The sequence below is a fragment of the Cynoglossus semilaevis genome, chromosome 19 (genome assembly GCF_000523025.1).
Source record: "Cynoglossus semilaevis isolate Cse_v1.0 chromosome 19, Cse_v1.0, whole genome shotgun sequence".
NCBI classification, from domain to species: Eukaryota; Metazoa; Chordata; class Actinopteri; order Pleuronectiformes; family Cynoglossidae; genus Cynoglossus; species Cynoglossus semilaevis.
Window position 1 is genome coordinate 12,299,452 of NC_024325.1, and position 24,292 is coordinate 12,323,743.

Consider the following 24,292-nt stretch of genomic DNA (forward strand, 5'->3'; position numbering starts at 1 on the left):
TGCTGAAGAACAGCTGCCCTCACAGCTCTCAAGTTTCCTTCGCTGACACTCATCTTCCTGAACACAGTCCTGACAGTGAGGCCCCACCTCCCACCAACACAGCCACCCTCACCCCCCACCACTACCACACTTCCAACTCACAGAACTTTTCATCTTCTCTGGACTTCATTTTTATTCTGAGGGATGCTGAGTCGACTGAAGCCCATATCACTGTGTCCCCTAACTGTATCCAGGATTATGAATGTCTACAACATGCAGGTCCAATGACTGTGACTATCTACTGCTTTACTTTTTTACTTATTTAATTTTTAGGTTTTTTTTTGGTAGATGTTTTGGTTAGCGGGTTTTCAGGTAAAATATTACATAATATAATAAGTCTTCCTTAAATGTTTGCTTTGTTGTGGTTTTTTTTAATTATTTTATTTTGAGAACACATGTTTTATTCTGACATATTCAGTGTCTTTTATGCCAGCTGACATGTTGGCAAATCGTTTTGCGGTTATGCTTCAAATTTAACGTTGACAAATTACTGGCTACATTTACATATTACTGGTCTTATTAGAGAACGTTGTTGTTCCATCCGTCCTAATTTTTTTAAAGTGACCTGCTGTGACCTAAAGTCCTGGGGAATATTAACAGTGAAATATCTTCCTGGTTTACTGTGTTCTTTCACTATGGTCCTACAGTATATGGCCTAATGTGTATCGTGTAAAGCATGCACAGACAAGCAGGTGAAGCCAGGCATAAAATATTGCCCTTAGTTTATTTTTTACTTTTATTTTTTATGATTTTTCAGTTTCACTGATTTATATAAAGTGCAACAGGAGGCAGGGAGGGGAAATGAGGCGGAGAAGATGTACTCTTCCTGTCTGTGAGGCCTTGAGGAGACACATACACAGTTTTTATAATGAACACTTGTGATATATGGTATTTGCCAAAGAACTGCAGGGGAGTGTTGAATGGAAATGTTTTAAAAAACAAACAAAACTTTAGAAAAATGATGGGTAGCACTAGATGTTGCTAAAACTCCTAATCCTGTATTTCTTCTGATGGTCTTCCAGGATATTCCATCCTGCAGGCCATCATGGAGAAGGCTGGACAGAACAACTGGCAGGTCAGCGCCATCTGTGTGGAGAACTTTAACGATGCCAACTACCGGCGACTGTTGGAGGATCTGGACCGGAGACAAGAAAAGAAGTTTGTGATCGACCTGGAGGCTGAAAGACTGCAGAACATGTTGGAACAGGTGATTACACCATTACAGGCTGATTTTGTTAGCGCTTGATTAGCTGGATGTTAGCCAAATTGCTAATTTAAAACTGTAATGTCTTCGGCGGTCACTGTACCTAAGTGCAGTTTTTATCATGGCTAACTGTTGTCTGTTTCTGCTCAGTGTTTGTTTACCTTCACTTATCTTTTGCTGTGCCTCTATTGGGAATAACTAATTTGCTAACACTTTAATTTCTACATCTAAACACTAACATTGCTTCTTTTATTTCATCTTAAAACAATACAAAAACCTTTTAATATTTAATATATTTCATCTTAAAACAATACAAAAACCGTTTATAATCATGTGGAATTAGGGAAATAGATTTTACATTTTTAATATTTTAAAGTAAAAATTTGAAAATTATTTCACATTGTTGCTTTTTTTCTCTCTCCCTTCTTTGAAGCAAACATCTAAATTTGTGCAGAGATCATAAGTTGGCACCGACACACTTCCTGGGTGTTTGTGCTAATTAGTAGGTTTTGAACTTGAAAAACAGTCTGTTCTGATCTCAGCTGGTGATATTTGGCAGAATCACATTCGGATTTTGATTCCTCTTTTTCCTCCTCATCCTGCTCCTCTCTTTTTCTCCTGATCTCTCAGATTTACTCCCAGGAGCTGCTGGTGTCCCAGTAATTGTTCAATTATTCAGGAAATCTCCACCCTGACATCTGTCCCACTCCTAACTTTTTCCCCCCTAGTTTTCAGATTGTGTGTTTGCATGTCTGTGGACTCTCACATTCACACATGGACTCTGTCAGAGCCTGGTCTCTGCTCTCTGCAGTGTTAGACGCAGACAAACATCATTTCTGTTTTGTTCTCCTTTTCCACGTCCCTGTCCATTTATATTTCCATTTTCATTAATGACACAAATGAATACAATTAAATGAAAATCAATAACTCGGGCCAGTCCAAATCATCCAGCTTTAACTGATTAAATGAAAATCAATAACTCGGGCCAGCATGTCCAAATCATCCAGCTTTAACTGGGAAGAAGTCATTGACAGGATGAGGATTAGGCTTTTAAATCTTTTCTCCAGTTAAATCTTAAATCTTGAAAATGTGAGGGACACTTGCTCCCTGCTCCTCTGCCGCAAATCACCTTATAAATATTATCAGGTAGAGATTCTGTTGGTTATAACAAAATATCCAACAGTGATTGATTGTGCTTTAATTTCATACAGAAGGAATGCATGAAAACTGGAGCAGACATCCTGGTGGTCATTGTGTCTGTCCTGTTACCTTAACTTTTTGTGCCAAAAGGACCATTTAGTAAATGATTAATTCCCTCTCTGAATGAGATCAGCACATCGAACACTATTCTAATGAAGTTTTTAATGGGCTGCACTGATATCCAGCCAACTTTTTATCCTTTTATCAATTGCCAGAATAAAGTAAAGTGAACCTGTGGCTCACTCTTTAAGCCAACGTTAGCCAGTTTAGCATTGAAAAACTAGATCCTGTTGTTACGGTGCACCTGTGCTGCCGTGTTTTACTCCGTGTGTTTGTGCCTTAAACACATGTCACAAACCATTTTCTGTGTCCTGAGAGTGTGAAGTGTGTCCTGAGTGTGTTTATTTGTTTAGACGTTCAATCTTTGACGGTTAACAATCTGGCTGTTTCGCTGTGTGTACAGAAAAGGCAGACGCGTCGGCTGCACACACTGTTGGAAACAATTAACATAGGCTTTGGTGTAATGAAGTCAGATTAACGTGGAACTGCCCTTTGTCTCCACAGATTGTCAGCGTTGGGAAACATGTGAAAGGCTACCATTACATCATGGCCAACCTGGTGAGATAAAACACTCTTATCTAATGAGCTGATTTTGGTTTTAAAACTTCATGTAAGAAATGTTAAATATCTCTTTAATTTGCAGTGTTTACCTCATCATTACCTCAAGAGTTTTTTTTTTACTTAAGGGTAAATAAATAAATATATATTATATATATTTGTATTTTATTATCATCTCTATTTGCATTTGCCCTCCTGATGGCAAAATATATTACATGACAATAGATCAATATTTATTTAGGATTTACATAAATCAAGAATTGCTTTCACATTGAAACTTTTCTGGAGACCTTGCCAAGTCATGACACATTATGATTATTTAAAAATGTTTTGTATTGATGATTTTCAAAACATTGACAATGACAACTATGCCTACGCATAAACTGCTTCTGTTGGTCGAAATTAGAACTACATAATGGTGCACGATTCTACCTAACAGAGTCAGTTCACCAACTCATGTAGCGTTTAGCTTTGGTGGGACATTGTACTGGAATACTAAAGTCAAATGACTTCTTTGACCATCTCATCTTTTTTATGACGTCTTTTATTGTCTTTTATAACTTTGAGCAGACTACAGTGCAGTACATGTCGTCCTCTGATGCCATGGAGAGTGTTGGATACTAGAGCGCCCTTTGCTGCAGAGTAATAAACCAAAAAGACAAGTTTTGTCTCCAGCCATTTATTTCAGAAAGGAGCAGCCAGAAATTTCATTACGTTTTTGTCGTCACAGTCCTATGTGCGAAAGTATCTAGGATTAGTGGCGAAGACAGACTGATTACCTTTAAAAAATTGCTAAGTTCAAGTTCTTAAACAAAGGCACATTTTTACCCATTTTAAATAAAAAAATATAACTTATTAGGTGAGGTTATTCAGACAGTGACCTTAAACCTCTTCTGTTGCCTACAAGGGTTTTAAGGACATCAACCTGGAGCGTTTCATGCATGGCGGCGCCAACGTGACAGGGTTCCAGCTGGTGGACTTCAGTAACCCCATGGTCATCAAACTGATGCAGCGCTGGAACAAGCTGGATCAGCGGGAATATCCTGGCTCTGACGGTCCACCAAAAGTATGTCTGTCCATAAATACTTGTTTCACATTGAGCAAGACATTTGTAGTGAAAAACTGTTTTTTGAATGACAGGAAAAGTTTCAAAATATTGTTGAAAAAGTTAAACTCTTTCGACAAAAATCTGAATGACTTTGGAGTGCATTTGAAAATTCTCCACATGGTGGATAACAGATGTGTCCCAAGTGCAACCCTGGGACCGTATGGGTGCTCAGGCAGGTTTATGAGGACCACAAATTCTCTCTTAAAAACATTTATAGTCACCACACTTTCTTAACATGGGGCTACATTTCTGCATCTGTGAAATGTGTTAAAGGCGCTTTAAAAAATTCTGATCGGAATTGGAAAATTTAATACATGAAATGTGTTAAAGGCGCTTTAAAAAAAATAAAAAATTCTGATCGGAATTGGAATTTTAATACGAACATAATCTGCAGGACTTACACATGGACCCCAGTTTTTATCACATAGTCTAATTGTCTGCACTGTAAAATGTTACATTTAACCAAACCTATTATTAGGAGGCTTTTAGATCAACAATTGAAGAAGTCTTGCTTTCAAGTGTTTAATATTAAAATTGACTTAATGACATTTTTATTTTTTATCTGGAATGTGTTTCTGGAAAAGGCTTCACCTTCTTATATACAGGGTAAAACCTGCAGAAGCATGATCACCTGGAGGTTAAGGAGTGGAAAGTAGACAATTAAAATAATCATATAAAAAATGATGAGGTATGTGTAAAGAAGGAACAGTTTCTCTTCGGCAGCAATTTGCCTGGTTTCATTTTTCCATCGTAACATGAAGCTATGTGACAGAATGACCCACTTTACAGTAGATTCTGCTACACTGGATTTTGATGGCAGTGGGGCAAGAAGGCATCGTGCCACGGCAGTCAGAAAACCTCCTGCTGCTCCTCTGCCCCACAGCTAATCTCCGACCACTCACGTCTCTCATTTCAAAACTCTGTCATGCGGTGGAGCAGAAACGGTGTGACTCAGCTACTGTGTTCAAATCTCATTGAGATATGTTAAGGTCGAGGTCAAGGGTTAGGGTTAGGTCAGGGTTAATGGCTGCAATGATGAAAACGTTTGTGTAAAATCTGCAGGAAGTTAGTCAATGACATGTCCTTTAAGGTCACGGAGGCAGCCACTGCAAGTGTGTGTGTGTGTGTGTGTGTATTGCTGAATAGATTATTTTTTCAGTCAGGTTAAAGGTTACGTTTTTGTTCAAAGACTTGAGATTTTTGATCCTCAGCGAATACAGGAAGGAAGAATTCAATTAGTGTTGTGCCCTCTGCAGCTGTGTGTGTGTGTGTGTGTGTGTGTGTGTGTGTACTTGTATGTTTGAGCTCCACTCTTCTTCTGGATAAATTGCCTGGAAATCTACTCAGGCCAAATGGCCGTGCTCCTCCTCAGTTTGTCCACCGTCTGAGTCACGGTCAGATTCTTCTTCAACAGAAATGTTGCATTTACCCTACATGAGTAGTACTGTAGTTTTGTCAGCCATCCTTTAAATCTCTGATCATTATTCATGTGTTTAATACGCTAATACACAGCAGATATGTCCTCATCACACGGACTACCTGTCGAGTGTAGGTTAGCTAACTGTACCAGCAGACAATTTTGTTAAAAATTATTATGAAAATGATCAGGTTTCTGTACCTGCTGTGCTTGTTTTCAAATCCACCTTGTGTTACTGTTTGATGCTCCATTCATTAGAACTCAACATCACCATAATAACTTTAGATTGAAAACCTACAGGAAAATCAAAGCCACTTCTCATTCCCTCCCAAATATTTGGAAAACGGTACAAATGTCAAACGAAGAACATTTTCGATCTGATTAATGACAGTGTAGCTGTGGGTGTGTGACGATTCATTGTGATTAATCGTGATTAATCAACAGACTTTAATATGACAAACATTTTCCTATATATTGCTGGAACATTTTTGTGTTTCTACTTTTTATGAATTCACAGTAGGATTGAAAGACGTTTCTAAAATTGGTTCTGGGGATTTTGTGAACATATTTTCACCTACATGCCACTAAATCCCACCCTTTTCTTCAAATTTGCTAATCAGTGACGCAGAAAGTGTCTGATTTCCAACTCCGTCATCCATCCAAGCTCTGGGCGACAAAATGAATCCTGCATTAAGCAGATAGCAGCCACCATCTTGATTGCTCTCACTTTATCTTAGCACTTGATCATTTGCATGTATGAATGAGTGTGGCTGTGTTTGTGACCGTGGGCAGTTTGTCAGAGAGTATCTGGGGGAGGAGGGGGGAAGAGGTTTCCTCTGTAGAGAGCAGTAATGTCACAGTGAGCAGCGGACTAATGAATAGGATTCACCCCCAGCCGCAGGCAAAGTTAATGAACTCCTGCTAGTTGGGATAATTAATGCCAGACTTCTAACCCGGCTGGACAAAACACTCTCCATTTTTTTAATCCCCCTGCAACTGCCCTGCTGATTTTTATTCATTCTGTTCATTCCTCCTCCTGCTGTGCCAGAGGTGAGTTTTTAGGGAAATGTACGTACAGGGGAAACAGTGAGTCTTGTAGATGCAAATAATCAGAGGCAGAGCAGGGTTTTCAAGTCAAACATAGATCAGAGTGAAGGCGGCGTACACTTCAGGGTGTGTGCTCGTTCTGTTCTCGGTCCCAGTAAAATAATGAGCCGACTGGAACTGTTGAATGTCTATAGCAGCCTGGCTGTTCTGGTGTACAGAAAACACCTGACAAATGTAAATACAGTTGGCCTCGAGCAGAAACTGCACCAGAGGATATTAACATACTGTCTGCCGTGTTTCAGTATCTTCTTTTGGTTGTCTGTGTTACAGAATCCCTTTATCTTTATTTCCTCCCCTGTAGGTGGTGCTATAGACAGAAATGTTGACTTCATGGATAACTAATACTACTAACTAACAGTGGTGTAATACACTCAACTCACTATAGGATATGAATCACAATTTTTCGGAATCCAAAATGTCGCCATTTCTTCTTTATTTTTTTTTAAATCCTTGCGAATCACCATGCATTTGAATTGATTTTTAATCGATTCCTGAGGCGTCATTACATCCCTACTAACTAAAATGCAAACTTCTGCCTGCAATAACTCCAAATTGCATGATACACATACAATAAACAAGAAAATGAACGAATGTTGTATTTATATTTATACAAGGCCAAGCTAATCCTGCTACAGTCTTGCTCACTTATTCTTTCGTTTCGTTTCACAATAGTAGCGTTTGTAACTAAAACAAACAAAGCTTGGGTTTATAAAGGTACCACTCCAACTGTGTTCACATAAAATAACGTTCCTATCTCCATCTGCTTCTCACTGTGCCACAGTACACCTCAGCGCTAACGTATGATGGGGTTATGGTTATGGCCGAAGCCTTTAGGCACCTGCGCAGACAGAAAGTGGACATTTCCAGACGAGGGAATGCAGGTGACTGTCTGGCAAACCCTGCCGCCCCATGGAACCAAGGCATCGACATGGAACGTACTCTCAAACAGGTGAGAATGGAAACCTCAACAAGAAAATATATCAATAACGTCAACATGAGAAACAGTTTCTAAGAAATGGACAGTTTTGGTAAGTCAGTGTTGCAGAGGGATGTGTATGTTGTAAAGTTCAGGACTGATTCTTCTCTTACACAGGAAACAATTGAATGACTGCATTCTATTCTGACTGTATTTTGCATTGAAAGGTTGGAACATTAAGCCTCATTTTAGGGAGACACAGTTTTGATTCTTGTCAAACCAATTTTTCTTACTTGTGGCTACCAAAACCCAAATCTGAAAAGTGTTCCATCTTTTAGGATTTTGCATAAAGTTTGCTTATTCATGTCCACGTCCTGTGAAGTAGTGCTCTCACCGTGCATCACTCTTTGCCGTTTTCCATCCCTGCTCATCTCTGGTCCCTGGGCCAACACGCTAGGGCACGTGGGGCAACAGGAGTAACAAGACAAAGTGACAAGAAAGATGGAGTGATTACATACTGTACACAAGGGAGAGAAACCCAGTAAGGTTCAGATGGATCACATCAGAGCCTGGCTGACACTGAAGCAGAGAAAACTGAGAGCAAATAAATGACAGGGTATCAGAGGGTAAAAGGAAAAATTCGTTAAGTTGTATATACTGTGCAGGTTTGGGGCACTTTCTGGCTGGATCTCTAATTTACGGACCTCTAGCTAACCTCCCTCATTTATAGTCAGGGGTCATAACCCCAGAATGCATTACTATCCTGGAAGTTGTTGTCACCTAATGATTTGTGGTATCGGTTGAATCCAACCACCGGAAAAGATTTTCTGCACTTTGAAATCATCCTACATGTTTTAACGGAATTAAATATTTGATTACACTTTGAAATCATCCTACATGTTTTAATGGAATTAAATATTATTTTTTTTTATTTTTATGTTTCTTATCACTGATTTATCTAAACAAAGGTGACTTCATGTCTGTGTTTTCTTGTGTGTGCAGGTCCGGTTGCAGGGATTAACAGGTAATGTCCAGTTTGACCACTATGGCCGAAGGGTCAACTACACCATGGACGTGTTTGAACTGAAGAATAATGGACCTAGAAGGGTAAAACATCACTCCACACTCCAGAATCCCCACATGCTCTACAATTAAGTGTTAAAATATTTTGTTTCTAACAGTTAGAAACTGAAAGACAGGCACAATTTTTTTTTGCTACTACGTACTAAATGAACATTGGTCTACACTCTGTGACCAAAGGTATCATTTGTAAGGTTTTTAGCTACTACGTACTAAATGAACACTGGTCTACACTCTGTGACCAAAGGTAAGGTATTTGCCCACCAAATTTACATCATTTAACAGGTCCAAAGTTGGCCCTCAGGCCCTATTTTGGCAGCCTCGTACTAATTTGTTCAATTATATTTTGATAAATACTCTTTTGTGTGATGTCATTATCACTACAGTATGTCAACTGTATGTACAGATCGACAAATTCCCCAGTGTGGGATCAATGAAGGTTCAATCTAATCTAATCTAATGGTCCACTGGTTATTGTAGAAAACTGCACTTTTACATTCAAAATTATAGTGCGAAAAGGCTTATGCTTTACTGTAGATGATCACACACGTCTTTCATACAGCATCATGGTATTGACTTCTGTAGTGTCAAGCAGCAGGGACAATAATGTGGTCTTTTTATTATCCTAAGTGGGAGCTCTCCTTCTCTGGCTGAGGATGAGAGAATGGATGTGATTCAGGATGAAATCCAGGGACCACGAGGGATAAGAGGGAGGGGGTGTAAGAGGAGCTCTTGTCAGAATGATGGCAGGAGGGCGAAATGAAATGGAGAGCAATCAAGCCAAAAAAGAGGAGGGGCGGAGGAGTTGGGGAGCTCAGGGAGCAGAGAGGAGTTCCCATCAATCAAAAGCTGCTTTAGCCTGTCTCCTGTTTGCAGCAAAGGTCCACTCAGGACACTGTATGTGTGTCTGTGTGTGTGTCTGTGTGTGTGTTTGGATCACAGCCTCTCTTCTAAATTTTCCATGCTCCTCCATCATCCCGGGAGATATCAGCCAGTCACAGCTTTCCGTCTTCCTCCTCTGGCTCACCACCAGCTTTGACCATCACAGCAGCCAGCTGGCAGACTCCCACACTCTCACTGACTTATTACTTCTTATGGCTGCTGTCAAAGCCTCTGTCGTATTATTAGATCAATACATTTAGGATCAATACCCGTTGGCTACTTTCTTAATCAGAAGGTCATATATCAGGTGTCTGCTACGTTGTTCCTCCTCCTAAATTGTACATGTCATACACATATCAGTCTCAGTGTGAAATTACTTCCTCAAAATATAGCAGCATAACCGGGGCGTGTTAAGAGATTTCAGGACTTCCAAGCCAAGGAGACTTAGAAATTAAAATAAATCAATGTCACAGCTCCGATATATTTAGTCTCTCTAGTCTTGCGTCTTTACGTCTTCCACTTTTTTTCTCTTATTAAACTATAAACATTGGCGTGGTGTCAGTTGTTAACAGAGGACGTTCAGTGGAATTGACACTGTAGAGATTTCAGATTGTATCCAGCCTTTTGTTGAGCATTTGGCAGTTCCTGGATCTGTCCTAACGAATCTGGCAAGGGTTTAGCTCAGCATCTGAAGTGAGATCAAGGAAGTTCGAGGAAAGAGCGCATTTAAAAATTTGGCACCTTTGTCATGGTTATTCCAGGTTTATACCCATTACAATCAAAAGGTCTCAATTGAGACTATCCTTATTCTTATTTCTTCTGATTTGTTTTAATGGATATTATTCTTCTTTTCTGGAACACATACATTCATCTCTCCAGGCCCCCTTTTTTTTACTTGCTCTGTAGTCGGAATGGAAATGACAGCGTCATCTGCAAGACAATGAACCGGGTCAGAGAGTTTTCAGACTTTATTTCAAACTTTATTTGGGACCATCCTTGTCTCAGGAACAAAGAATCTGCAAACAATCAATCACAACACAGTTCATAACATTGGAATGTTTATGGAGTAAAATGTCGTAACGAGATTAAAATATTTCCTCTCACTGCAGATCGGCTACTGGAATGATGCAGACAAACTGGTGTTGATCCAGGACTCTCCACTGCTCCCTAACGACACTTCTGGCATAGAGAACCGCACTGTTGTGGTGACGACCATCATGGTAAGAGACAGAATGCGCTTACACACACACACACACACACACACAGGCAATATTTTATGTTGTGTGAGCACTTTACATATACATACTGCATTCTTCAGCCCCTAATCTTAACCTTAACCTTTTGAAAATACACACCTAATCTCAATCCTTACCGTCTAATCTTAACTGTAACCTGTGCCTTACTTTGATCCTAACTCTGAGCTAAAAATTAGACCTCAAAATACCCTCTCACTCTTCGCAGACCTGTCCTCACTTGGACAAATTGTCCCCACAGCACTGGTGTTTTTGTCCTGACAAGTATAGCTTGATCAGGAAATCACACACAAACACACAAACACATGCATTTATGCTACTGAAACCAGGCTACTTTATCATACACTGGTGCCACTGCTGCTGCTGCTGCTGAGGCTACACTGAACATAACACTGTTAGGAAATGCAGAGTCAGAATCTTCCTCCCTGTAACATTAAAAACAAAATGTATTTCTCAAACTCTGACCAGACTTGGCCACTGTTTTGTCCTTAAAACAAATAAAAGGCCTGAAATAACTGACAGTTTTACGCTATACAGGGTTAAACTTTAAGTTATTGTTGTCACTTTTGAGTTTCCCACATATTTGAAATAAATATATAATGTTTATTTTGTGGGAAAACTCTTTTTAGTAATGACAACTTCTATTTACATTTTATTTTATGGTAACATCAGATGTTGTTTGAAAAGCCCTGCTGTCCTTTCAGAGGACAAATGTGTACAGCCTATTCCATGCTTTCAAACCTTGGGCTGTAGCAGCAGCCAGATGTTTACAGCTGATGTTCAGCTGAATGCAGGTAGAGAAGGAGGAGGTGGGAATGGAGAGTCACAGCTCAGCACAATCCTCCCTCTTTTCAGCCCCTGATGAGGAAGCCCATTTTAAGAAAGTGAGGCCCGATTGGACGCAAGCAGGATATGAAAGCAGTTTAATGGCAGAGTGATGTGACGGACACTGCAGCGAGTCCAGCCAAAATGAAGCCCTAAGGACACAGAGCGAGAGGAGAGCGAGACAAACACACACACAAACACACACAAACCAACTGTGGTAATGGACGCTCTGTTCTGAAATCTAAGCCGGGACTGGAGCCACTCGAGAGGAAAATGAAATGCAAATCAGAGGGCCTCTTTTTTTTAAGAATGCTGCTTGTGGATGGAAGCCCATTGAGGCTAAAATGGATCCCTAGCTCCACATGCTACAGTGTCTGTGTTCAAGCATAAACAAGCTCTATATATGTGTATATATACATATACATATATACATATATATATATATATATATATACATACATATATATATATATACTGTATATATAGTGCCATTCCCACGTGTGTTTCTGTGGCCAATCACAGCTTTTGGCTTTGTCGTACAATAGTGTGAATTTATGGACATCATGGAATTGAAAGTAGAAAGATTAGACTTTTCCAGCATGTTGCAGACACAACATGTCTAACCAAATGACTTTTCCCTCTTCCCCACCTGCTTGGCTGCACAAAACAAACACATGCGGGGGTTTCCTGTAAACCCTTCAAACAGCTTACAAAGACAAAGCCCCCATGAATGTCCCAGTTTCACTTCCACCGTGCTTTTATCCAGCATGTTATCAAATTCACATGGTGACGGCTGCCTCTCACTCCTGCTTTTGTCGTGTGTTCGCTGTTTTCATGTGTGTAATGTTGTTGGACACAAATGCAATGAAGTACATGGGGTGTCTTTGGGGATTTGCACATCAACAACAGTAGGGATAAATGGCAAAAAACAAAAAAATATTTCAGAATTTCAAGTGATAAGACTGTGGGGGGGAAAAAAGTTTTGTTTATCACGTTACTTCTTTTGTATATAAAGAGACGTTAAGCCCTGTTTTCTCTTTGTGGCAGCAGTCAGCTCAGTATCAGCCCTGTCATTAGATGTCAGACAGCAGTTCCTTTTTCCTGTGCAAATATTTGCCAAAAGTCTTCATGGGACTCTGTGTGCTTGAACTTTAACAAAAAAAAATCTTTGGAGGGTTTATGTACCAGAACAACAACAAAAGGAAGATGAAAAAAGAGGCAGTGATGACTTTGTTATTGATTTTCTTTCTGTTAAAGTGAACAAGAGATTTAACAACCGGAGTTAAGTGAACAAAAGAAGTTTTAACAATGACAGAGAATCTGGGACACATCCATCTGAGACCAAGGAAATCTCTGTTTGGGCAAAATCTGTGTTGTTTCATGTCGTTAGTGATTTCTCAGCTGTGTTATTTTTCTCTGGCTTTTGTATTCCCAGTTCTGACTGATGTGAGATGTAGTTTTTGTGGAACTCTACACAGGCCTGACCTGACTCAAGTCTTTGAGTTTAATTCCCAAACTTCACAACTGAGGCCTCATTATTATTTTTTTCTTTCTCAGTCATGTGTTTGCTTTAAAAATGCATGCCTTCATGCCTCTGACAAGTAGAGAGACATTCTCTGTGGAAATGCATCATCAAAAACGTCATATTTCTACTGCCCATAACCATCACCAGTTGTTGTAACGACATACAAAAAAAAACCATCTCCTCTAATGATTGTAAAATAATGTTTATTTTAAATCTGTGCAATCCCAGGGTAGCTGGAGATTTGGCCCAAATAATCACGATTAATCATGATTAATCTTTACTAAAACCTTAACTAAAACATCCTTTTTGGTGGGGTATGTTTATTTGGATGCATTTACCTTGGACTGTTTGGACTCTGTTTGGAGTCAACCATTCATACTTATTCACACCTATTGTCATGTTACGAGTGAAAAATTAACCTAACGTCAGTGTTCATTGGCTGTGCAAGAAAGCAGAGTAATCAAACTACATACAGAGTAAAGGGTGGAGATTAGACCAGCAATCCTCTGATCTTTTTGCTGAAAGGCAAGAGCACAAAGCACTTTTGGCATCTGTCGTTTTTCATTTTGCAAATTTCTTTTTTTCTTCCTTTTGTTCTTGATTCGGCTCTGAATTTCCTCTGGTTTTATTTCCTCTCTAGTTTTCTTGGCCCATCACAGTGGCCTGGTCTCTGATCTCATGTAGTAAAGAGTCGAGACCAATTATTGTCCAATTTGGTCAGAGTTTTTTACCCCCTGCCTTTTGCTCGTCATATTCAAACAGAGGGTGAAGCCCCAAACACACACTCATGCACACACGCACGTGTAGAATAGTGTCATGAAACGTGTACATGTGTATACATGTGCTGTTAATGGCATGTTTAATTAGCCTCATTAGACTGTGATTGACTCTGTGTGGTCGTCATTATTGACCAGTCTGTCAGACATGCTGCTCTCTGCTCTCAGGCTCTGCTTTCTTCTTCTGCTGCCAGACACTCAATCCTTCATCTCCCTGACACTCCCTTGGCCCCCACACACTGCTCTCATACACTCTCGTCATCATCAATCAAATGGAATTTTGCTGTTTGACCTTGACATTTAGCCAGAATAAAAATCCACTCCATGAAATTTTTGTATCTTATTAAACGCAGATTTTTATTATCATAATTTGGGAGAAATTAACTAATCCATGTTTGTTTTTGTTGGAATTGGTGAAGAATTTAGGGTAATATATACACACATACATTACAAACATTGTGTATTAAACTTGTGTATTAAACTGTTTCCTTAAAATAACACAAACTGTGAAAAACTTTATATTTTTAATTTTCTCCACACATTTAGCCAAAATACTAAATCATTTTCAAAAACTTAGCACAACTGCTTATACATAAGTCAAAAACTGTTGTGACTGTTATCTCTGTGAAAGTAGCAAATGTAAAAAAGAAGCATATTAAAAATGAACGGTCAGGATGTAACTTTGTATCAGTGATATATTAAGCAGTTTAAGATTTAATCAAATATAGACCTCTCTCATGTCAATAGTTGCTATATAGTACCCCTGCTGGCCAAACATTTCCCACTCCTTGATTCTAGCTGGCACTAAACTTGCTGTTTATCATTCTGTTGATGTTGATTGTTGTGTTGATGAGTAGCTGTGTGAGTCTTTGTGTTTGTCTGTGTTCTCCGTGTGTCTCTGTGGGTCTGATGGTCTGGTTCACTGGTTATGGTCCCTTGTTTAGGAGGGTCCTTACGTGATGCTAAAGAAGAACTGGGAGATGTATGAGGGCAACGACCAGTACGAGGGCTACTGCGTGGACTTGGCCTCGGAGATCGCCAAACACATTGGCATCAAGTACAAGATCTCCATCGTTCCTGATGGGAAATATGGCGCCCGGGACCCAGAGACGAAGATCTGGAATGGAATGGTCGGGGAGCTGGTGTACGGGGTGAGTTTTAACATTTTTATCTGCTTTATGCTGCTTTTGAATAATAATAAATAAGACGTTACTAGAAAAAAGACAGTTTGCAGTTCATCTATATTCAAATTATGACTTTAGATAAAACTAAGAAGTTCAGCTGTTGTTGTAAAAATGAACTTTGAAATAAACTAAAACCCAGCTTAAGGTTTTCTGTGAGAGAAAATTTTAAGCTAACACTCACAACAATCAACTCCCTGTTGTTATAATTAATACCACAAAATACATTCCATTACTTTTGAACCTAGTGGAGCCCTTTCAGTGTACTTCCTAATACTTTACATTCCGACTATAGTCTGCAGTCAGGTACCATAATTTTAAATATCACTTCATCTAAATCCCCAAAAATTGCTCAGTTATGTGAGTTTATTTAATCACTTTCACATAATTTGTAAATGTTTAATTTGCAGAGTTTGTTTTATTCATTGATTTGTTGTGCAGATAATTAAACGCATCACAAATGAAGCTGCAAACAGGCAAGTTTGCAAGTCTCTGGTGGTCTTCCACGCCAGCAGGAAGAAAAATGAATTAATGCAGGATTAGAGCAAAGCTTTTGGGGGAGTTATAAAGGAGAAACACTGGGTGTGGAGCTTGTTAAAGAATCTCTGAGGTGATGATTTAATTCACTGAGATCTCTGCATATTAGAAATGATGCAAGAGCGAGGAAAGGGATCATTTCAGGAGCTGTAAATGTGTGAACATTTTGGGGGGAATTAAAGTTTGATCTAGGTTTAGTGAAGTCTTTTTGTTCTAATCCAAAAATATCTTTGTTGGATAAATGTCTCTCTCTCTTGAGTCTATCGCACAAAAAAGGTAGACAAAGTTTGACACACACGCGAAAAAAGACGACATTTTTGGCGTGTTTTTGGGGGCAGGTGGAGGGGAGTGACATAAGATACCCATGTACAAAGTGGCCGTTTCTTTAGCTGAGAAGAGGAGGTGTCAGGAGTGATCAGTATGTAACAGTACACTGCACCTTTGGTGTAAAGAGACTGACAGTCAGTCAAAAGAACAGGAAGCAACATTGTGTCGTTTTTCCCAGTTTAACGAGCAGGGAGAGCAGAATCGGCCATGTTCGAAACATTTTCTTCATATCTAATGTCAACAATGAAAAGTTTGTTCTTAAAAGTTTGCTAATATAGACCACTGCAGTACTATTTATGGCAGGAAATATTACATAGTAAAAGTACTTGTCTTTACATATACAATTACTACATCGCTACCTCTTCATACGCAATACTTAACCTACAGTTTAGCCTTTGCTGTTTGTATTGTATTTCAATAAAACATAACAGGTGTTCCTTTGATAATTCCATTGTCAGGAAACTAATGAGCATAATGAGATTACGACAACGGTAACTAGTGATTAGCTAGAAAGAAAAAAAAAGGAAAAAAATACAGCAAACATTTTAGGCAAAAACACAAACAAATTAATTGGATTCTGAGTTCTTTAATAATTGAAAAGTATAAATTAAAGACACTGGGATGGGACCTTATGACAAAGTTGCCTCTGACTCAGCGCTTGTGTATGTTGTGTTACTGTTCCTTATTTTGTCCTCCATATATATAAGAATTTTTTATTTTTTACTGTTTGGAAAGTGCAGAATCTTTTCTTTTGAGAGCTATTATGTAAAATGATAAACAAACCATACAGCAAGAGAAACAAATCCCTCTGAAAACCATTCTTCCTGGTGGGTATTTACCAAAAACAGTATTTGAGATACATGTTTACGCAAAGACCAGAAGAAACAATGATTTTGCTCTTGTGTAACAAAACACAATTTTATTATACACTACATTTTATTAGCCAGTGGAGAACAATAGATTGTGTTCTGGGCGGATGTTCGTGGGCAGCTAGTAGCTTCTTCTTCCTCGACAGCATTCATGGGACTATGTGGGGACATGGAGGCTGTCAGCACTTTGCTCAGAGACCATTCACTTCTTCCTGGCACTGGCTGAAAAAGCCCAGGCTGCCTTTAACCCATCACGTTATTTCAGCACACATTTAAATGCCCTGGGGCTGTCATGTCAGTGCATTTTGCTGAGAATGAAAGAACTTATATCTTTCTCTTTTTTTTTCTTCTCTGTCTTATTTTACTTCTTCCTGACCTGTCAATGTCAGAAAACTTTATTTTTTCCCCCTCATTATTAAGCCATTAATCAATTAAGTAGATACTGTGTATGTAGCTGTATGTAGCTGCATTACTTCACTGTTACGCATAACATTAGACAACAGTATAGTGGCACTGCTGGACTATACCACAGTAGACACGGGTTAATTCTGATTTGTTTTTGTTTTTTATGCAGATTATTTAAAATTTTAATTTATTGTTTTGTTTAGGGTTTTTTCTCTCTCTCTCTCTCAAGTTATAAGAATTTTAATATGGTGTAATGCTCTCGGTTTTCACAACTGTGGGCGGTGCCCTCTTGTGGCTATAGATGACGTAGATATACATTTTGGCGATCACCACTAACAGGTGAGAGTTGTAGTACAGCTATACGGTTACAGCGGGTAACGTTTAGCCCTAACGTTTACCAAACAAAGTGTTCGTGACACCGCTCTGAGAGATGATTTGGATTAAGTTTTTTTTCTCCGTGAGGCTAAAACTTATCTAACTCCGCTATCTTTGCATCCCGCAGAAAGCGGAAATCGCTGTGGCCCCTTTGACTATCACGTTGGTCCGGGAGGAGGTGATTGATTTTTCTAAGCCCTTCATGTCGCTGGGCATCTCCATAATGATCAAGAAGCCCCAGAAATCCAAACCGGGGGTGTTCTCCTTCCTGGACCCGTTGGCCTACGAGATCTGGATGTGCATCGTGTTCGCCTATATCGGCGTGAGCGTGGTGCTCTTCCTGGTCAGCCGCTTCAGCCCGTACGAATGGCACACCGAGGAGCCCGAAGAGGGCACTGACGGTCCGCCTAGTGACCAGCCTCCCAATGAGTTCGGCATTTTCAACTCGCTCTGGTTCTCCCTGGGCGCCTTCATGCAGCAGGGCTGTGACATCTCTCCCAGGTGAGAAGCTACATTCATTCACCCACATAATAAACATGATGAGAGCAAACTTTTTCAGAACATTCTGATAAGGTATTGAATGGAAACAAAGGGGTAAAACCACAAGAATTTGGCCTTGAATCACTGATTTAACTTATTTGTAAGTACCGTGCTGAGGTCCTTTCTGTGCATCTAGAAGAGATGGATACCTAGATGTAAGACTGGAAGTATCTAAAGGTTAATGAGTTTAATAACAAATAGTCAGAACACAGCAAAACCGTTGGTCACAAAATATGAAAGTTAGACTAAAGGTAAAATGGTTTTAACCTAAAAAGTCAGTGCTATTTTTGTAATTTACTGGTCAGTCACATGATATGTTACTATTGAGTTTTCATAATTTATCAACAACTTGCAGTTGCAGAAAGTACATTGTAGCTAAAAGTTTGCTAAAAAAAGTATTTTTCTAACCCAAAGATACTATAAGTTAGGTTACAGTTTGCTGAAAGCACATATTTACTAAAGTAAGTTGGAATTTAATAAATGCAAAGTTATAAAAAATCTTCAGACGAGAGTATTACCACAGAGTAAGATTTTGCTGATAATATATGTTCAGACATGATGATTTTGAATGTATATTTTTTATTCAGCCTCATGTAAAAACATTATTTTTGCCCTTGCTTTACATCACTGGTAGCTTGCATGAGAACATTGGTTAAGTATTGTCTCACTGGACATTTAGTTTTATTGTCTTATGTGTTACTTTGCTCTTGCTGTGTATTCATGGATAGTTGCTTCACGCATGTACAACATGTACACAACTACTGCATATTATTTGTGCAAAGGGTAGATAGAGAGAGAGAGTTGATAATTGCTGTCTCTCTCCCTCTTTCTCGGACATCTGTCTGACTTTGAAGCAACTCTGTTTTGTGTAAAAAAAAAAAAAGCGTTTCCGTGTTTGTCAGCTTTGTCAAATATGGCTTCGCACTTGTGCTTCTCACCTCTGTTACGTCAGTAACCAAGGGTTCTTTGGTGAATCTGCTGTCTGAAAGTACAAGTTTGTCCAGGTGTCGTCTTTCATGATTGAATTTCTGATTGTCCTTTTCCTTTCACCAAAGTCCAGGACAAAAAAACAAACAGAGGTGAGGTCTGGTTTATGGCCACTATCCTCCATCTTAGCTGCTAAATGATGCTATTTTCCCATGCGATTATGAACTCTGCAATTCCGAAGGCAAACTATTAGACAAACATGTTAGAGCCACCATCAAAGGCACCATTCCATTTCTAATCTTTGACCTTCATCCCTTGGGACTGAATTGGCAGAGCTAATGGTGACTATTGGATGGATGTCAAAGACTCTGGAACTGATCTAATGTGGGTCTGGTCAGACAGACATTTGCACTGCAGGACTGTTCTAGAAGCAATAGCGTTCATGGATGCAAAGAGAAATACTGTTCTGTTGCAAATGAGTCAAAAGAGAAAAGAAGACAAATGACATGAACGCCATGAAACAGCTGCTACTCAAATTGATCCACATTTTCTTAACTGGATTAGAATATGGTGATTAAGACATGCTCACAGCTGATGGCTTGTTTGTTTGTCTACTGTAGTGGATGACACTGAGCTCCATGTACGTATAGTCCACTCTGACACAACCTGTGGCCATAAATCAGTCTTCATTGTGGGTGGACTTTGGCCAAAGGCTGGAGGACTGAGGCTGGTGTGGTTTATTCTTCTGTCTAGCTTTTAAAGAATGGTTGTCTTTCAGTCAAAGCTTAGGCTCCCTGTTAGTCTTTCATCACACAGTGACATTATCTGGTAATGGTACAACACAGGCTGCTAAAGCCTGAAATGTCATCTTTGTGTCACCCTCAACTGTTGGAATGGCTTTGTCTGGCTTAAAGTTCCAGCAGATGACAGTTTGGGTTATTTCAGGACTCATATGGTTTCATATTTTATATCTTTCATCTGCTTTAAGCGTTCACAGTCTTGTTCTATAATAGAGTTGGTAAGATTTTAGGAGATGAAAGGAGGACCAAACTGGCCTGTATCTTTCAGCCTCGCCAGCAGCAGAAGAAAACAAAGACAGACACAGGATGGAGGATCTGGAGGTACATTAGAGCTTTTTCTTAATTAAAGCCCAACCTCACCCTCGATAGGAGACTATAGTGGCCCTGTGACTGTGATTAAGCACACTCATTTAAGATACACTGGCTCTGTTCACATGTTCTTAAGACCATTCGCCCTACCATCACCACCACTGCCATCTTTATCTGTGTAAAGCAGATTAGGCGTTCAGGGTTTCACAACAATACTGTCCTCTGAATGAAAAAAAAAAAGTCTACATTTTGTCCTTCTGTGGTTCTGGTCCCTACACTGCACTTGTCACAGCTAATTCCACTGGGGGATCTCACAATCCATCAGTACCTGGGCATGGAACTTTGATGCCAGTTTAACCAGACAGCACAAAAACATGCCAGTCCCATTACACAGGGGGAGGTCAGAGAGTGAGACAGGGGCAATTGGACATCTTGACCTAGTTGCCTGAGTCAATGCCCAAGGAAGTGCAATAGACGAGGAATGTATATCATGTTATTTAAAGAAATGACCTTAAATCATTCAATCATTCAATTATAAAGTGTTATATAACTTACATGTTAATTCTTGGATATCTCCAAGAATTAACATAAGTAGAACAACATTTGAGGGGACTTTAAGCTTGCCTTTTTCTTAAGAACTTAATAAATGAATCAACAGGACAGATTATTTGACTGAAAATGACCAAAAGGAAGCATATATCCATTTTTGTTTTCAACAATTTGCATTTTATTTCTGAGTTACAAATCTGACATGATTCTGAATTTAACATCATAATTCTAAAGTATATAAATTAAAATAGACAGTATTTTCTCTCCCTCTCTCTCTCAGTCAGGTCCAAGTTCCTCCAGGCAGCCCGTAATAATAAATTCAGTGATTAATGCAGTGGTCTCTGGTGGCAGTGTCTCAGTGGAAACGGTGTTTTACCGAGGAAGTGACCTGATCGTTCCATTTAAGTTACTACAAAAATCCCACATCGGTTAGACTCTGGTTACCTGTTCTTTCTCTTCCTCTCTTCATGCTGTCAGACTTCACATTAATGTTGAAACCAATGTTACAGAGCTGCTGCTGTTGATGCGTGCAGGTGTAATCTGTAATGGCTCACAGGCCAGGTGTCTCCACTTGTTGCCTTCTTATTGCTTTGGACAAATTGTCTTTGTCTCCTCCGTAAGTCACAGTTGCCACATCTCTGTGTAGCTAATGAGAGCGTTGCTGATTGTCCTGATTAACTCAAAGTGCCTGTGTGTGTGTGTGAGCTGGGGTGTGTGCGCACGTGTGCTTGAATCCCTGACAGCTGCAGATGAAGCGTAACTTCTAATTTAGACTCCAAATTCGGTTCCCAACAAAAGCTGCGTCAGAAAGATTAAATGACTTTCAAGTGCTCTATCTGCAGGATCCTCCATTATTCCATTAATTCAACGCCAATTAGATTTGCTATGCAGATGACATGCCGCCGTTCAGCTGCATCACCTGCAGCCGGAGTCAGCCAGCAGCTTGTCCTTCCTCAGCCTCCAGTGATTGGTTGCATCATTCCTGCAAATTATAGACACAGAGACAGGATCTGACTGCATCTGTGTGGAATCAAGAGTTCATCAAAGGACTTTTGAAATATATTTTAATCATTGGCAGAACCCAGAGAGAGCGAAGACTGGATTATATTTTTGCAACAATTAAAAACAACTTCCTCAGATGGGTGAATGACCTGATCAGTGATCCACTCAGCTGCGACTCCACCCTCTGCTGGCTGTGTGTGTCACAGATGATTCACTGACATTGTGTATAGACACCATCCATTCAAGGTTATTAGTTATAGAGGATGAAGTACCAATGTGGCCTTAACATTACACCCAGTGACTCCACCCATATCACCACCCACTCTGTTCACCGCAGGGCTACACAGCTGACAGTGTGTCGCTCCGAATCAGATTTAGCTGAAAACCCGTTAAGTGGGTCGGAAGGACAACAACAGGATGTTCCTCTTCTTTTGCTCCGATTATCGCTCTCCCAGTATTCTCATTTCTAAATTTTAGCTAGTTTTGCTTGATTTGCACTTCATTCTAACCTAAGTTTTTTCTAATATTATCTAATGTAATTAATTATCTTATCTAATTATATCTAATATTCTTGGCTAACTCTTAGCTTTTCTTTTAAGGTTTTTTTGGATAATTGGTCTTACTAACCGTAGCTCTGTCCTCACTAGCTTATGCAACATTCATTGCTACATTGGATCCCTTTTTTGTAGTTAAAATATGAAAACATAAATGTCATGTTCTTAAAATCTTTGCTTACTTCAAATCACTTTAGGCAAATATTTAGCCCTCTAGTCAATATTTCTGACATTTGGCTTTTTTGGCTATTTTGATTGGGTTTTTTTAAATCTATATTTAATTTAAGCAAGCAACTCCAGCAGCAACCTTGAGAAAGATTTTGACAGGTGTCTGGCTCCTGAGTTTTTTAAGACTCTTCACATTAGCTACCAGTAAAGTTTCATGAAAGAGACCAAAACAAACACATTCATGACTCATATTTTGAATGGTTCAGCTGTCTAAAAATGCCAACTTACTGTATCAGATACTGTAGTGCCACTGTCCTCTTTAAAATGATTAAAAATGGCCCTTTTGATGTGGAAAATTTCAGATTACTGGAGTGAAAAATGTGAAGAATATGAATAAAGGAAAAATAATGACTTCAAGTCAATACTTGCAGCACTCCAGGAGACCATAACGGAGGGTTCACATTTGTAGGCTGCTAACTTGGTTTACTGGACACAGTCAAGTGAGAACCAGAAAAGATCTAGCGTCAAAAATCCTAAAAAGCAGAATCACTTTTGTTTTGTGGTTTAGAAAGAATGGTTGAATAGGATTGTTTTTTACACAGTGCTTGCAGATTCTGGGACACAGAGCACAAAGTACATCCTGTGTACTGGGAACAATAGGTTTTCAAGCAGATTGTAATAAGACACAGTTGAAATAGCAGCCAGGCACAACACAGAGTGTTGGCAAATGCCTCTCTCACTCCCTTCTCTATCAGACCAGGCGGCCTGAGGGTTTTGTATCCTCTGCTGTTTGACTCTCACCGAGGGGAGGTCTTGTTTGTTCTCCTCAATGCAGCATTAATGCTTTAGGATTCTCCTCACGACCTTCTGCTGCTCCTGAGCAGCAAGCTATCTGTCTCCCCCGAGCGAACAAACAAGAAAAGAACAGTGGCCTGGCCACGTCGCGGGGCGACCTGCAGCTTCTTTCATCCCACATTAAACAAAAAAAACAAAGTGGGGGATGGGGGGGGGGGGGGTTGCGTGTCTTTTTTCTCTTCTAGCATCTGTAGTTGACACAAGCACATGGGACCTTGTTTTATGAAGTCATCTGCTCTAATGAATGAATACGAGCAGCTCTGTTAGGTTTGTGTTGTCAGAGCTCCACCCTGTGGTTGTCATGGCTTACTGAATCATACTCCACTGAAATTGTGCAACCACATGCTAACCTTGACTTTCTTTTTCTTTGTGCTGCACCTTCTTTTCCCCCTGTTTTCTCTTCCTTCCATCTTTCCCTTTCATGCTCCCTCTTTTCTTCCTTCCAAAAGGTCTTTATCAGGGAGAATCGTAGGAGGTGTGTGGTGGTTCTTCACCCTCATCATCATCTCATCCTATACAGCCAACCTGGCTGCCTTCCTCACTGTGGAGAGGATGGTTTCTCCCATCGAGAGTGCTGAGGATCTGGCCAAACAGACAGACATTGCTTATGGTACATTAGACTCTGGATCCACCAAGGAGTTCTTCAGGGTACGTAAATGGATGAATGGACTGTGTCATTTGTGGTATTTGCTATTTGGCCATTTTGTCATTTTCTATATGCTACTTACCATTTTAAAAAAAATCTTAAAATATTTGTTATAATTGCTAGAAAAAGTTATCTTTACTAATTTTTACTCATTCTCAAGGGTATACTTAATTTATCGCCATTATTCTGTTATTCTCTTTTACATTTCTAGCTACATTTCTGGCTAACATTTAACTAAAATGAGGATAATTTTTATTTTTCCTTGAAACTTGAAGTTGAATTGAGATCATCAACTACA

The 24,292-nt window shown here is 39.5% G+C and overlaps 1 protein-coding gene across 5 annotated transcripts in view; it reads left to right on the forward strand.

The window, feature by feature from the left end:
- The window catches only part of gria4b (glutamate receptor, ionotropic, AMPA 4b), a 76,850-nt gene that overhangs the window by 43,264 nt on the left and 9,294 nt on the right, over window positions 1-24,292 (forward strand). For 4 of the 5 annotated variants that reach the window (XR_003052847.1, XM_008333046.3, XM_008333044.3 and 1 more), the window contains exons 4-12: window positions 1,062-1,246; window positions 3,008-3,061; window positions 3,969-4,127; window positions 7,475-7,642; window positions 8,612-8,716; window positions 10,681-10,791; window positions 14,895-15,101; window positions 17,772-18,145; window positions 23,798-23,996. Coding sequence is in view for 4 of the 5 variants with exons in the window: in XM_008333046.3 (XP_008331268.1) it covers window positions 1,062-1,246; window positions 3,008-3,061; window positions 3,969-4,127; window positions 7,475-7,642; window positions 8,612-8,716; window positions 10,681-10,791; window positions 14,895-15,101; window positions 17,772-18,145; window positions 23,798-23,996 (1,562 nt within the window). In the remaining variant the exon portion in view is untranslated. Of the gene's footprint in view, window positions 1-1,061; window positions 1,247-3,007; window positions 3,062-3,968; window positions 4,128-7,474; window positions 7,643-8,611; window positions 8,717-10,680; window positions 10,792-11,679; window positions 12,042-14,894; window positions 15,102-17,771; window positions 18,146-23,797; window positions 23,997-24,292 lie in introns of those variants that run through there. The other variant, XM_008333048.3, reaches the window with a different exon arrangement.